Here is a 15,143-nt window from a genome sequence, read left to right as displayed (position 1 = left end):
CCTTCCTTTTCAGGGCTGAAGAATGTTTTATTGGATGTGGGTACCAATTTTCTTTATCCATTCACCTGTGGGTGGGGACTTGGGTTGTTCTAGTATCATGGCTATTAGAAATAAGGCTGCAATGAATATGGGAGTCCAGATATCTCTTCAAGAGACTGATTTCATTTCCTTTGGATGTAGACCCATAAGTGAAATTGCCAGATCATATGGTAGTTGTGTTTTTAACTTTTTGAGAAACCCCCCATACTGTTTTCCGTAGTGGCAGTACCAATTTATATTCTCACCAACAGTGTCCAAGGGTTCCCTTTTTTTGCCACATCTTTGCCAACCCTCATTTAGCTTTTGTCTTTTTGATGATAGCCATTCTAACAGGTGTGTGGTGACATCTCACCGTGGTTTTGATTTGCACCTCCCTGTGGCTTTGGTGATATTTTAGGCCCATTTAATTGAAAATGTCCACTAGGGGACTTGAATAATCCAGGGAGTCATTCCGTGTAATGATTGGGAGTTGGAGAGGCAGTCTCTACCGGGGTGCCCCGGGGCTTGGCCTCTCGCAATGTTGACATTGACAACTCAGGGTGACAACAGCAAGTGGAGGCGTGCACCAGCCATTCGTGGAGCTCCCCGGGGCCTCTCCTGGTGGAGGACCCTTCACAGGCACAATTTCTAACCCTGACAATCTCCCTTTTTGCAGGTTAGGGCCCTGCTTCAGAGAGGTTATATCATAGAAAAAGCCCATCAATTTCATTTGCAGCTGGCACAAGCCTGGGAAGAAAATTTGAACTAGTCAATGGCACGTTCTAGGTCCAAAGAGATTTAGACAAGCAGGGAACAGGCTGAATCTACTGAAGTGAAGCCTATGGGGGATGGTTGTGTGTTTCTGTGCTTGGGTTCAAAAACATAAGGTCACACGCAGAGGATGGGGGAAACGTGAGAAGAAAAGGCCCAGGGCCACGCATGATGAGTCACTGGTGTTATGTGTCTGCCAGCGAGGCTCGTGAAATTACGGTCGGCATGAGGAGCAGACAGATGTGGTTCAGGGAGGCGGAGGGCGGTGCTCACTCTGTGATGAGAGGCTCACACCTGGGGAGCTGGGTGCAGCACCTGAACCCTCAAAGAGGGCAGCAACCAGGAGGCAGGGGCACTTGAAATTCCAGTATGTGTGGAAATGCTACAGGCACTGACTGTGTCTAGAAGTGAAAAGGAAAAGCAGGGAGAAGGCGCCACGTTGGTTGTCTTCCATTCCCCAGAGACCCTGAGGGATGTAAGGACTCATTATACATGGCATTTTGAGTGTGTAAAGTCAGGACTCATGTATAGAAGAAAGGCATACGACTTGATCGTAGACAGACCAAGAAACAAAAAACTTTCCTGACAAATCTCAGGACTGTGGGAAGATAGACAGGGTGGAAGGTAAAATAGGGAGGTAGTGAGCACCCTGTCACTAGGGCTAATCAAGTACATGCTGTCAGGGACTTTTGTGGGTGCTAGGTACTTTGGTTTCCGTGGACCCCTTCTTCCATAAAAAAAAACTTAATTATGTTTATGACTGTATAATGAAATATCTAACCCATGCTGAATGATAGTCATTTCTTTAACTCTGACTTTAGTCTGAGTTTAGTCTCATGGGCCCTACTGCCGTGCCTAGTAAAATCAGCCCTGCATGCTGTCTGTTCACGTGCCAGCATGTTGCAAAGAAGATTCTGACCGTATACTGGTTGGAAGGAGAGTGTTAAAGTCAGATTTCTAAACTTCCCCCAGTCTAAGATCCTCTGAAGTGAGTTCTGCTAAAGGATAGAGGAGTGCCCCAAACTGCCTTGGGAGATTGTTAGGGTGGATGTGTTGCTGGGAGCAAAAGTCAAAGAAGTGTGTTCCTGCCACAATTCCATTCCATAAAAAATGTACACACAGACCCCGATTATTATGCGTGGTAACACCTGAGATTACAATTAGGGGATGGAGGTGGAGAAGAGGAATCGTGGTTCTTTTGTTTGATAGCCTCCTATTTCTGTCTTGTTCAAATGTTTATATTCAACAAACAGCATGAATCCTTGTTATAAAATTACTAGCTCAAAATACTGGCAAAAGGTGTATAAATCTGACTTTAACTTTTACGGGGTGAGGAGGGTGATTTAGCCCAGTTCTCTGTTCTTTGTCCAACCAGGAACGCTATCACGATAGATGATGCCGTGAGGGTATCACCCAGGCATGTTTGGTGTTTTCAGTGAACAGAACAACACGTGAGAAAGCTCAGGAAAGCCCATTATGCAACCAAGAATGGAGATATAAAACAGGGCCACGAGGGATCCCTTCTCTCAGGCCCAGCCAAACAAATTCACAAACACACAGATTCAGAAATTGTCTGCATCGACCTAGTCCTCCGGTCATCACACAAGGATTTAAGTCTGATCTGTTTTTCCATCTCCCAGGTCGAACGGCTGCTCAGTGCCTCTGGAACAGGACCTCAGCATCACCCCACACCCAGGGGGAGGAAGGAGAGTGACCAAAACTACAGAGCCAGCACCACCACCAGCCTGTCCTTGGAGCCATCCTGCAGGGAAGACCCAGTATGAGCAAACACTGTCCCAATATCAGGTCCGTTTTTTTATTTCTGCTTTTACTTTTTTTTTATCGGTTCTGATTTCCTCACAGTAAATCTTTGAAGGGTTGAGTGGTTTCAAGACACATTCCCTTCTCCGTGTAGCTGTGAATACGATCAAAAAAGACAACAATGAAATAGTGAATTGCCAGCGGTTCCTAATTGAAGGAAAAGAAGAATCTAGGAAGAGGGCTATGTCCTGAAAAAAGGAAAGAAGGGGAAAAAAAAAAAAAGACTAGCATGGAAATCTGTTGATCTGGAATGGCCAGAGTAGGGAAAGAGACCTCATCATTTTAGATTCCTATCTATTGCCTAAACCCCAGAGAAGGCCTTCCATTCAAATGTTCGTGTATGCACAAAGCGATTTATTAAACACCTCCTGTCTGCCAGGCCATACTGGATGTCTTTGTCGGGTGAGGAGAGGGAGGAGAGCTGGAGTAAACTTTGGGAGGCCGTCCCAGGAATTCTCACTTGAGAAAACATCTGGGTTTTTCACGTCTCTTGTGCAAAACAAACAAGTATTTTATTAAATGATGTGCATTGTGTTCGAAGGTAGAACTCTTTGGGAGCCTGATGTGCGTGCGTGCACACACACACACACACACAGACACACACACACACACACAAACGAAACAAACATGAAATCATCAAGACCCCACACTCTGGCAATGAGATGCACTTGCTATCATGGTCCTTCACAGAAGCACAGATGATAGCTTACAGGGTTTTTTTTGTTTGTTTGTTTGTTTTCAGAATCCACTTTCCACATCAAGATCACCCAGTAAGCAATCTAAATTGTGAGTGAAGAGCCCAGAGCTTTCTTCTGCCCCTTTCCCTCTCCTCCACCCCCAGGCATACCCACCCCCCATCAAAAGGATACCTTCCCCGAGAAAGGAACCTCCCAAACTCATTTGTCCGTATTTCACTTTCTCCGCCTGATTACTCCCCTCTCCTTATAGCCTGGCTTCCCTGAAACCAAATGTGAGTCGTTTTCCAACTGCACCAGAAAATCAGAATTTATTGTACATATGTTTGTGTTCCACTTAATAAAAAAACCTATATTTTAAGATAAACTTTGTTAGTAATTCATGAGGTAAGTGACTATTTATGCTAATCAGGCAGAAATATATTCTCAAGCATAATGCATTACATAAATTTGAATGCAAAATGTTCAATTATGAAGTAAATACAGGTAATGCAAATAATAAATTACCTCTAATAAAAATTATAAAAGATGTGTCTTCAAAGAGAGAGCGGCTTTAACTTACAACTGTGAATTGCTTAAAGAGAAAAGAATTAATAAATGCTGATTTACTCTGATGATTATTTAGCACATAATTCACCTATTCACGACTCCTAGTAATCAGACTGTTGTCTCATTCTCCAATATGAGGCAAGACTGTTTCCTCAGCAATTTTACCCTTATCAGATTATCTCGTCTGATTCTATTAATTTTCTTCCATGAATCTGCTAACAGTGATTTGTGATTTACTTGCCCTGCTAACTAAAGACTGTTAAAAGGATTTCTCTGACACGATGGCTGGAAACATCGTTCAGTTACTCTGAACAACTCTTTTCTCAAATCGATTCGGTTGGGTTCATAGTGAAATTCAGTGGACCCTGGTTAGTTCTGCACCATAAAATCAGCTCCTGGATAAACAAAGAGTTCAGACACTCCACTTGATGCATCTTGTTCTTTCCAGATTATATATGTCTGATTCCAACATGATATACTTGAGTTGCTGAAACTCACAATCAGGAAAACAGTGTGATTTTTAGCTTTTAATCATTGTAATTTGGACATAAACAGAGTTTTTAGAAAATGTTTTTTGCATGAAGTTATGTATGTACTGACATGAGACTGTAATTGTGTTTTTGATATTACAGTTTCACAATCTTCTACGTGATCCGACCCATGCCCTCCCCTCTCCCGCCAAATTCTTCTCTAAATAGTCACTGCTTTCAGAAACTTTAATGCTACTGGTTTGAATTGGTCAGTAATGACAAACGCATGGTTTCTAAATTACTCTATATTGTTCTACAGAGATTACTGGAGTATATATAGCAAGAGGATATTAAGCAGTAAGAAAACACAGTTCTTATTGTATTTGGATTAGATTGGCTTGGATAGAAGTGAAACAAACAATGTTAGCAAAGAAATCTAAAGAAATGTGGCCTGCTGTAATTGCAGAGGCTCAAAAACCTGAATAGTACTAATTAAAATGAGAGAGCTCAATTGTTATAAGAGAAATGCGCTAACAGAGAACTGTAAATGTTTAGACACCCCTGTGAATCACTAAATAATAAAGTAGAAAGGACAAAAATGAGAATTAAGTTATAAGCTTGAGAGCACCCCTGCCACACAAGAAAAAAATAATTCAGATCCCTTTTTTTTTTTCCAAGAGAAAATGGGAGACTATAAAAGACTCTGCAATAAGAGAAAGAAAAATACCCTGGCTTGACTGCAGTGTACAAAAATAAACCATAAAAAATGTGCAGATAATAATACATTTAGCTGCCCAAACATGGGCATTTAATTTCTAGAAATGATACATAATTGCAATAATTAGGTACACGACCGTGAAGCTATATCTCGTGGTCTTCATCCTTAGTGAACTTTGTTTATACATGTTGTTTATTTATAAATGTAGCAGTTTCAGTGTTCCTGACCAAAAATTCTTTCATGACAGGCAGGGATCATATCTCACAGCTTTTACCAAAAATGTGGTGCAAAAGGATTAAAGAAAAAACAATTCTCATAAACAAACAAAAATTAATTCTTCCTAGATGCACTGAAATTCATATTTTACATGAAAAATATAAACTGTGGGCATTTGTGGCTAATGATTAAAAGAGACTTAGAAAAGTGTTGCGATAGGCCAGGCTCAATGACATAATATGTTTATGTAATTTAAGCAGTAAATTTTCCTCTGGATGCATAAACTGTAATCCCTTAACTTCATTACTAGGTAAAATACCGTTTGAGTGGAGGAAAGCAAAGGAATTCTATGTTAGGTTGCATAAATATTGACATACTCTTCACTCTTTCTTCCCCAAACTGGTAATAGACATACCTCATTCCATCCCAACAAAATACTCCCATAAAACCAAAACTACCCTTATAAACACAGCTCCTCTGCAGTAATGATGAAAAGAAAAAGTGCTTTTCTGGAAAATACCAACACTGCTGGCCTTTTCGGGTAATGATGTGCCTACAAACCTTCTGGGGAGTCTCATTAGGGATACCCGGGTTTGCTGAAGCCCAGGGTTGCCAGCAATGAGAGAAATTAACACAAGTCTAATCTGGTGTCTGAAGCCAATGAGTGACACCTAAGGTCTCGTTATAAATAGTAAACTATGCTGTCCGGTGGGTGAGAGCCTTCTGAAGTGCAATGTTCAAGAAGCTGGCTTAATATATGACTAAGTGTCAGAAGTCAGGTTTTCTGAGAATTACTTTTCAGATAAACAACTTTATAGCACTGCACTTAATATTACTTAATAGAGACATCTCATTTGTCACTGAATTACAAGTAACTTTAATTCTATTGATATTGCCGTAAAGCCCGTTGAAAATCCATCCTGGCACTTTTAAAGGGTTTGGGGCCCTATTTGTTGCATGGGATCCTCTTGCAGAAGTCTCTCAGCCAGAATTACACTCAGAAGGCTTCTGTGTCTCCTGGCCTCTTTATCCACAGTTAAGGGGCATAGCAGGGAAAAAATGATTCCCGCACCTGCCAGCACTGTCTTCAGCCCCTTTCCTAACCAGGTCGGGTTCTCCCACTGCAGTCAAACTAACTTTCTGTGCCTCTTTCCTCCTCCCACCTTGGGAAAGCAGCTTCTTTTCATTTCATCAACAAAACTGGACACGGATCAATTTCAACTGACCTTTGCCGAAAGGTGGCGCTGTTGAGGTAAAAACCAACTCGGTCCAACAATAGTTTTCACTCTTCGATCGTTTTGCAGGCTTTTCTGAGTTTTTTTTTTTTTTTAATGCACCCTCCTAGCGTCTCCCCCTCCCATAAAATAAAATAAATATGATTAACACCAAATGCATTTCATTAATCCGAGGAATCAACCGTCCAACATCCAATCAGGCGGGCTGGTCTTCCAAACGCTGGGTCGGCTTCGCGCACTCTTGCTTTTTCCCAAATAAATCTCGGCTTCTCCGACTGGCCTATCGCTTTAAAATCTTAGAAACAGAGTTGTCGGTTTTCTTTTTTTCTTTTCTTTTTCTTTCTTTCCTTTTTTCTTTTTTGCATAAGCTTTAGAAGAATCGGTCAAGAAAACTGAATAGTTAGTAATCTCTGCAACCCAGAGGGGGAGAAGCAGCCCCCCACCCCACCCCCACTCTGAGTTTCCGGGCCCATCCGAGAAGCTGCGGTTTAAAATTTAACCCTTCGAGGGGAGCTGGTGAAGGCTGGGGTGTTGTTCCCCACCCCCCCCCCACCTTGTTCCTCGCCACGATCAAGTCTGAAATAATTAAGTGAAACGTAAAAGTGCAAAGGGCGCGCGGGACCCTGATAAGCAGGAGTCAGATTTCAGCAAAGGGTGGGTGAGTGTGTGTGTGAGAGGCAGAGAAAGAGACAGAGAGACAGAGAAAGCGAGATGGCTCTGAAAGGCCAAACTCGGGCCAGGGTCGGAAGCCAGCGGGTGAGCCGGGCTGACCTGACTCTGAGCTTTCCCGGAGTTTACTCGCGTAGGCGTTTGCTCCCCCCAAGGGCACGCGATGCCAGCGGGCAGCCAACCCCCGAGCGGAATGGCCCCTGAACAACTTATTTCACCTCCTTTAAAAGAGGATGATAAAACGGGCTCTCTCCGCCGACTCCGAACTGCCCCGGCAGGCGCGCGGCTGGGAGATGTCCTGCGCGCAAAAGAGACACTGCACCCCTGCGCGCGGGCACTGGGGAGAGGGACAAAGAGTTTGGACCAAGTTTGAGCTCCGGGGCGCTGCCAGGCTCGGGGAAGTAAGGTCCCCGGGGCGGAAAGCTTGGTGCTGAAGGTGGAGCAAGGAGGAAAAACTGCCCGTCGAATTCACGACCAGGGGTTGGGGGTCAGGCAGGGGAAGGGGAGCAGGCCAATTCCCGCCGAGTGAGTCGGGGGCGAGCTGGGGCTCCATAAGGCAGGTTTCTCTCGCGCTCCGAAGTAAAGCAAACCGTCCTGCCGGTCCACACAGTTTCCTGCACCCCCTCTGGAAAACAAGTTCCCGTCTTGCGCCAAACTTTGCGCCAGGCTTTGCAACCTCCGGAGGACGCTGCGGCGCTGGAAGGGTTAAGCCAGCCCGTCCCAGCTGACAGTCAGCTGATTGGGCCCTGATTGACAGCTCCGAAAAGTTTCCTTGTTTCCATACTATTATGCTAATCGCGGCCTCTCTTGCCTCCTCCCATTGGTCCGGAGTACCAGTCAATTTCCCATTTGGGCCTGACGTCACAAGTGCTATAAAATTCAGCAATTGCTTTAAACTCTTCTTGCTGGATCAGAGGCTTTAAAATCTTTTTTTCATCTTCGAGCTGTAGCTCGGGCTGCTCGTCGGCTCGACCTCCCCCCTTTTGCTCTCCGCCTCGCCTTTCCCCAGGACTTCGCTATTTTGCTTTAAAAAAAAAGGCAAGAAAGAACTCAACTCCCCCCTCCCTTTCCTCCAGCCGGGCTGCACCTCTGTCTTGCACTTTGCACGGAGGGAGGAAGAGCGCGAGGGAGAGAGAGAGGAAAGAAAAAAATAAAAAGAGCCAGGCAGAAGAGGAGGCGAGAAGCATGAAGTGTTAACTCCCCCGTGCCAAGGCCCGGACAGCCGCCCGCCGCGCCTCCAGCCCCGAGCGGCCGCCGCGCGCGCCCCGCCTGCAGCCCGGGCCGACGAGGCGAGCCCTCCTTATGCAAAGCGCTCAGCGGAGCGGCGAGCGGGGGACGCCGCGCACCGGGTCGGGCTCCTCCGGCTTCTCCGCCGCCGCCACCGCAGCCCGCGGAGGACCTTCCCGAGCCTGAAGCCGCCGGCTCGGCGCGCTAGGAGGCGAGCAGGCGAGGAGGGGCCGGGGCGAGCGAGCGAGCACATTGGCGTGAGCAGGGGGGAGGGAGGGCGGGCGCGGGGGGCGCGGGCAGGGCGGGGGTGTGTGTGCGCGCTCGGAGGTTTCGGGCCAGCCACCGCCGCGCGAGCTAGAAGCGCCCCAGCCCGGCAAGCTGGCTCACCCGCTGGCCACCCAGCACAGCCCGCTGGCCCCTCTCCTGCAGCCCATTTGGCGGAGCGGCGGCGGCGGCGGCGGCGGCGGCAGGAGAATGGCATCAGAACTGGCAATGAGCAACTCCGACCTGCCCACCAGTCCCCTGGCCATGGAATATGTTAATGACTTCGATCTGATGAAGTTTGAAGTGAAAAAGGAACCGGTGGAGACCGACCGCATCATCAGCCAGTGCGGCCGTCTCATCGCCGGGGGCTCGCTGTCCTCCACCCCCATGAGCACGCCGTGCAGCTCGGTGCCCCCTTCCCCCAGCTTCTCGGCGCCCAGCCCGGGCTCGGGCAGCGAGCAGAAGGCGCACCTGGAAGACTACTACTGGATGACCGGCTACCCGCAGCAGCTGAACCCCGAGGCGCTGGGCTTCAGCCCCGAGGACGCGGTCGAGGCGCTCATCAGCAACAGCCACCAGCTCCAGGGCGGCTTCGATGGCTACGCGCGCGGAGCGCAGCAGCTGGCCTCGGCGGCCGGGGCCGGCGGCGGCGCCTCCCTGGGCGGCAGCGGCGAGGAGATGGGCCCCGCCGCCGCCGTGGTGTCCGCCGTGATCGCCGCGGCCGCGGCGCAGAGCGGCGCGGGGCCGCACTACCACCACCACCACCACCACCACGCCGCCGGCCACCACCACCACCCGACGGCCGGCGCGCCTGGCGCCGCGGGCAGCGCGTCCGCCTCGGCCGGTGGCGCGGGCGGCGCGGGCGGCGGCGGCCCGGCCAGCGCCGGGGGCGGCGGCGGCGGCGGCGGAGGCGGAGGCGGCGGGGGCGCGGCGGGGGCGGGGGGCGCCCTGCACCCGCACCACGCCGCCGGCGGCCTGCACTTCGACGACCGCTTCTCCGATGAGCAGCTGGTGACCATGTCGGTGCGCGAGCTGAACCGGCAGCTGCGCGGGGTCAGCAAGGAGGAGGTGATCCGGCTGAAGCAGAAGAGGCGGACCCTGAAAAACCGCGGCTATGCCCAGTCCTGCCGCTTCAAGAGGGTGCAGCAGAGGCACGTCCTAGAGTCCGAGAAGAACCAGCTGCTGCAGCAGGTCGACCACCTCAAGCAGGAGATCTCCAGGCTGGTGCGCGAGAGGGACGCGTACAAGGAGAAATACGAGAAGTTGGTGAGCAGCGGCTTCCGAGAAAACGGTTCGAGCAGCGACAACCCGTCCTCTCCCGAGTTTTTCATGTGAGTCTGACACGCGATCCCAGCTAGCCACCTTGATAAGTGCTCCGTGGGGGTCCGACTCGGGTGTGGGCTTGCCAATTCCAGAGCCTTGCTCGCCACCACCTCGCCCCCTCCCATACCGAGCTTGCCCCCCCGTTGCCCCCCGCACGCGCGCACACACACACACACACCCTGCTCCGAGTTGGTGGTGGTGGCGGCGGCTGTTTTTAAGTTGGGGAGGGGCTGGTTGTCTGGCTCATGGATTGCCAATCTGAAATTCTCCATAACTCGCTCGCTTTTTTTAACACACACACCCCCCACACACACACACACTTGCACAATGTTCAAAGATCTCAGCAGAGTTCCTCACGCTCACCTTTGATGCCTGCATCATTCACATATTTTTTTCTTCTTCAGTTCATGAGCTGGTATTCATTTTCTGTGTGTGTGTTTTATTTTGTTTGGATTTTTTTTAATTTGACTTTTTTGGAGCTTGCTGTGTTGCCTTTTTTTTCCCCCACCCTCCATCCTCACTCCCTCTCCACCCATCTTCTCTGAGATAAAAGAAAAAAAAAAAGCTAAGTTTTTTTTCCTCCTCCTGAGTTCTTCATATGAGATTGAGCTTGCAAAGGAAAAAAAAATGTGAAATGTTATAGACTTGCAGCGCGCTGAGTTCTATCGGGTTTTTTAGCATTGTTATGCTAAAATAGAGAAAAAAAAAAAACCTCATGAACCTGCCACAATCAAGCCTGCATCAACCTTCTGGGTGTGACTTACGAGTTTGGCCTTATGATGCCAAATCTGAGAGTTTAGTCTGCCATTAAAAAACTCATTCTCATCTCATGCATTATTATGCTTGCTACTTTGTCTTAGCAACAATGAACTATAACTGTTTCAAAGACTTTATGGAAAAGAGACATTATATTAATAAAAAAAAAAGCCTGCATGCTGGACATGTATGGTATAATTATTTTTCCTTTTTTTTTTTCCTTTTGGCTTGGAAATGGACATTCGAAGACTTATGGCATGGCTTTCATACTTTTGTTTTATTGCCTCATGACTTTCTTGAGTTGAGAACAAAAAAAGTGCAACCTTAGAGCCTTCTTCCCATGAAAGTTTGCATCTGCTCCAAAACTGCTTTGAGTTACTCAGAACTTCAGCCTCCCATTGTAAATGCACTGAGGGCATTCCTTGTCAAAGATGCCAGAATGGGTTAAAAATTTAACATGGCAAACATTAAAGAACTCTGAATGTTTTCTTTTTAATAAGAATGACACCCCATTTGGGGGACTAAAATTGTGCTGTTGCCGAAAGCAGTCTAAAATTTATTTTTGAAAAAAAATCTGCCCCGTTATTTTTGGTTTGTTTTATTTTTTTTTAATTTTTTTAATTTTTTTTTTTGGCGCTTTTGGTCATTGTCAAATGTGGAATGCTATGGGTTTCTAGTATATAATTTAATTCTAGTTTTTATAATCTGTTAGCCCAGTTAAAATGTATGCTACAGATAAAGGAATGTTATAGATAAATTTGAAAGAGTTAGGTCTGTTTAGCTGTAGATTTTTTAAAAGATTGATGCACTAAATTGTTTACTGTTGTGATGTTAAGGGGGGGTAGAGTTTGCAAGGGGACTGTTTAAAAAAAAGTAGCTTATACAGCATGTGCTTGCAACTTAAATATAAGTTGGGTATGTGTAGTCTTTGCTATACCACTGACTGTATTGAAAACCAAAGTATTAAGAGGGGAAACACCCCTGTTTATATCTGTAGGGGTATTTTACATTCAAAATGTATGTTTTTTTTTTTCAAAATTAAAGTATTTGGGACTGAATTGCACTAAGATATAACCTGCAAGCATATAATACAAAAAAAATTTGCAAAACTGTTTAGAACGCTAATAAAATTTATGCAGTTATAAAAATGGCATTACTGCACAGTTTTAAGATAATGCAGATTTTTTTACAGTTGTATTGTGGTGCAGAACTGGATTTTCTGTAACTTAAAAAAAAATCCACAGTTTTAAAGGCAATAATCAGTAAATGTTATTTTCAGGGACTGACATCCTGTCTTTAAAAACAAAATGAAAAGTAAATCTTACCACAATAAATATAAAAAAATCTTGTCAGTTACTTTTCTTTTACATATTTTGCTGTGCAAAATTGTTTTATATCTTGAGTTACTAACTAACCACGCGTGATGTTCCTATGTGCTTTTCTTTCATTTTCAATTCTGGTTATATCAAGAGGAAGAATAATCTACAATAATAAACTGCATTTTTTTTTGATTCTGTACTCAGTTTCTTAGTGTACAGTTTAACTGGGCCCAACACTGCATTAGACGTGTAAAAGGCATCCTTTTCTCCAGAGGAAGGATTAATGGAGGAGTAGGAAGGCCATCATTCAGAGTGAAACAGAGGCTGTTTTGTGAAGCAGGAGGCCAGTCCCTTCTAATAATTAGGAATATTTAAGAGAAATGTCAATTACAACCTCTCCAAATCCTCCGCACCCCTCCCAAAGTTTTCAGTTTTCAAATAAGTTGAGACATCATTGCCCTAGTGAAAACAAACAAAAATCCCAGCCAGGGAAGAGCAAGGCCTTCTCAGCACCGCCCTGCGTTTCTGACCCCTCTGCTCGCCCATCTAGAGAGAAATGAGCCGGGCACCTAAGGCTTTGGCGGAGGGGGCTTGGGCACATATGCATTGGGTGGTAAAGATAAACACTTCTTGCCTTTTGGCTAGAATTGATTATTTTTCCTTCTCCCTTACACGCCATGATTTTCCTGTTAGCAAGGCCTGACAAGATTTCACATCAACGCTTTGGACAAATCAAAGTTGTTTGTTTGTTTGTTTTTTTTAACTTTGAAGGTCATTTGTCTTAAGTAGGAAAAAGAAAAATCCACCTCTCACAGGAGTCCAAGTATGTATCTGGGTTTAAACTGTGTTCTTCAATGCTATTTCCCTCTGAATATTTAGCGGAGAGCTTGTCCTCGTAGACAAGTTGGTGATTTCTGATCACCTTAGCTCCTGAAATATATGCAAAAAATAATGCTTGGTTGGAATAACGGCTGTGCTTTGATTTATTGGCATTTACCCCAACACGGGCTGTGTGTGGGGGCTGACTTAAAAGATCACTTGGAAAGTCTTGAGCTACCTTCAGTAACAGCATTGACCTATTTTAAAATGACACAAATTCGTGCAACTAATGTTACAAATTCACGCAGTTTGCATTCTTAGTCAGCTTCCCTTAGGACGTGAATAGAATGTTAGACAAAGCCAACGCTGTTTTGAAAATACAGCCAAACACGATGACTTTTGTTTTATTTTCTATTCAAAAAAAAAAAAAAGATAATATTGCAACTCTGAACGAAGGCCTGATTTTGAGGAAAACAGGTTGTGCTTGGCGCTGATGAGTTCTGGCCAGGGTATCAGCCTTCCTTCCGTTTTTCACAGACCACGAAGACAGTGGATACCCACTGCATTTTGACCTTGGTCTCTGTGCCAGCTTGGAGAGGGCCCCTGAATCCACACTTCATTTTGCTTTAACAAAAGTTTTCATAGTAAATCTATGTCCATGTGCCTGAAGTTAGCTGCTGTTCTCTGCTTGAGAGATCTTTTTTTTTTTTCCCTTTGGTCTGATCCCAACTAAGAGATTTGCAGTCTACCCCTGAAGAAGCAGAAATGCTCAGCATCCGATGAAAGATTTTAAGCAAACACATTCTCAAAATAAAAGTGACATTCAGAATGGAGTTATTGCAGTTAGCTCATGAGGAATGCCACTTGGGAGAAAAAAACTGTGCTACAACAATGAAGCATTTTGATAGGATCTTACAAGGCAGCTCAATACAATAAGCAGGTTTTGTCCCCAAATATTAGAAAGCCAAGTAGAGAGGTGTTAGCAAAAATAGGGTTTTGGTGGCTGGCTTTAAGAGGTTAACTCCTAATGAAAGGTGTTTTTAGGAACAACCATTACTAAAAACTTTGACAGGTAATGAGAGTGGTGAATATAAATATATATATATATATATTATATATATATATATATATTTTTTTTTTTACAAAGAAATCCTAAATCCTGCCTAAGTGCCCTTATTGCAAATAAGTGTCTAAATTAAAAAAAAAAATCATGTAAGGAAATCTAATTTTCTTTTTACACTGCATTTGAGTCTTTGTCTAAATAGTGTTAAAATTCCTTTCATTCCAAATACGGAACTGAGCCCACTCACAAGTTGGAGCCATCAGTGGGATTCACCACATTTGGAAGCCCCAGCAGTGTGTGCTTAATCAGTGCATTCACAGAATGAAATTTATGTGAAATTTATGTAAGAACTGTACATTTAAATTATTATTATTATTATTATTATTATTAATTATAATTATCTACAGTCACGTAAAACACCTTGCCCAGGACTACTGTTGAGTTTCCTTTTTAAAAAATAAATGATTGTGTTTGAGATGCAGGCTATTAAATATATAACTTCCATACAAATTAACTGTACCTCCTGTCTGAGGGTCCTAGGTGCAGACCCATAGTAAAGCAGACTAGTGTGCCAAACCAAAATAAATGTGATTCTTTTCAACCTGTAATATTGCTTTTAAAAATCCACTGAAATTTAAAAAATTTATAGGAAGGAAGGTGTCCCAGAAGGTAACAGCTAGCATTTTTAAAGCATACGTAGGCATGCACCCTCTAAATACTACTTCTTCATGCTTCATTGTTTCTCTGGCAGATAATTTTACTAAGAGGAAAAAAATATTTGACTCCCCCTCCCCAAGCAGATGCCATGGGCAGAAGCCTTAGCAGAGCCAAGCACCCTGGTTTTCTCTTGGGCCCTGGATAGTATTGTATTTATCAGTGATGTCAAACGTGGTCATTTATCAGACAAAGCCGTAAATGAAACCAGTGTTAGTTACGTACCCCTACTCCTCCGTGTGCTTTTTTTTTTCCTTCTCCTCTGCTCTCAGGCATCCACAAAATCACCTCCCATATTTCCTTTTTTTCAAAAACCATGTAATAATTTCTTACAATGTATCTGACACAGTAATAGATTGATATCAACCAGGCAGAGATTGCACTTCCTGATCGCAGTGAGGAAAGGATGTCTAGATGTCGTATCTATCTGCCTCAGTGCCCCAACCGCCTGGGCTCCTTCAAGACAGGCCGTTTAATGAGAAATGCTCTGTTTATT

At 45.0% G+C, this 15,143-nt stretch overlaps 1 protein-coding gene and 1 long non-coding RNA gene across 9 annotated transcripts in view; both read left to right on the top strand.

Moving 5' to 3' along the window:
• The window catches only part of LOC116665824, a 132,461-nt gene extending 128,975 nt beyond the window's left edge, over nucleotides 1-3,486 (top strand). For all 5 annotated transcript variants that reach the window (XR_004322540.1, XR_004322539.1, XR_004322537.1 and 2 more), the window contains exons 12-13: nucleotides 2,430-2,595; nucleotides 3,353-3,486. This is a non-coding gene — a long non-coding RNA (uncharacterized LOC116665824). The remainder of the gene's footprint in view (nucleotides 1-2,429; nucleotides 2,596-3,352) is intronic.
• A 4,583-nt stretch (nucleotides 3,487-8,069) lies between these two features.
• Nucleotides 8,070-15,143, top strand: part of MAF (MAF bZIP transcription factor) — a 343,782-nt gene continuing 336,708 nt past the window's right edge. For all 4 annotated transcript variants that reach the window (XM_032486828.1, XM_032486829.1, XM_032486827.1 and 1 more), the window contains exon 1: nucleotides 8,070-9,984. In XM_032486828.1, the coding sequence (XP_032342719.1) occupies nucleotides 8,864-9,984 (1,121 nt within the window). In that variant the 5' untranslated portion in view covers nucleotides 8,070-8,863. The remainder of the gene's footprint in view (nucleotides 9,985-15,143) is intronic.

The sequence above is a fragment of the Camelus ferus genome, chromosome 9 (genome assembly GCF_009834535.1).
Source record: "Camelus ferus isolate YT-003-E chromosome 9, BCGSAC_Cfer_1.0, whole genome shotgun sequence".
Classification (NCBI taxonomy): domain Eukaryota; kingdom Metazoa; phylum Chordata; class Mammalia; order Artiodactyla; family Camelidae; genus Camelus; species Camelus ferus.
The sequence above is the reverse complement of the archived record's forward strand: the minus strand, read 5'-3'. Positions and strand labels throughout refer to the sequence as shown.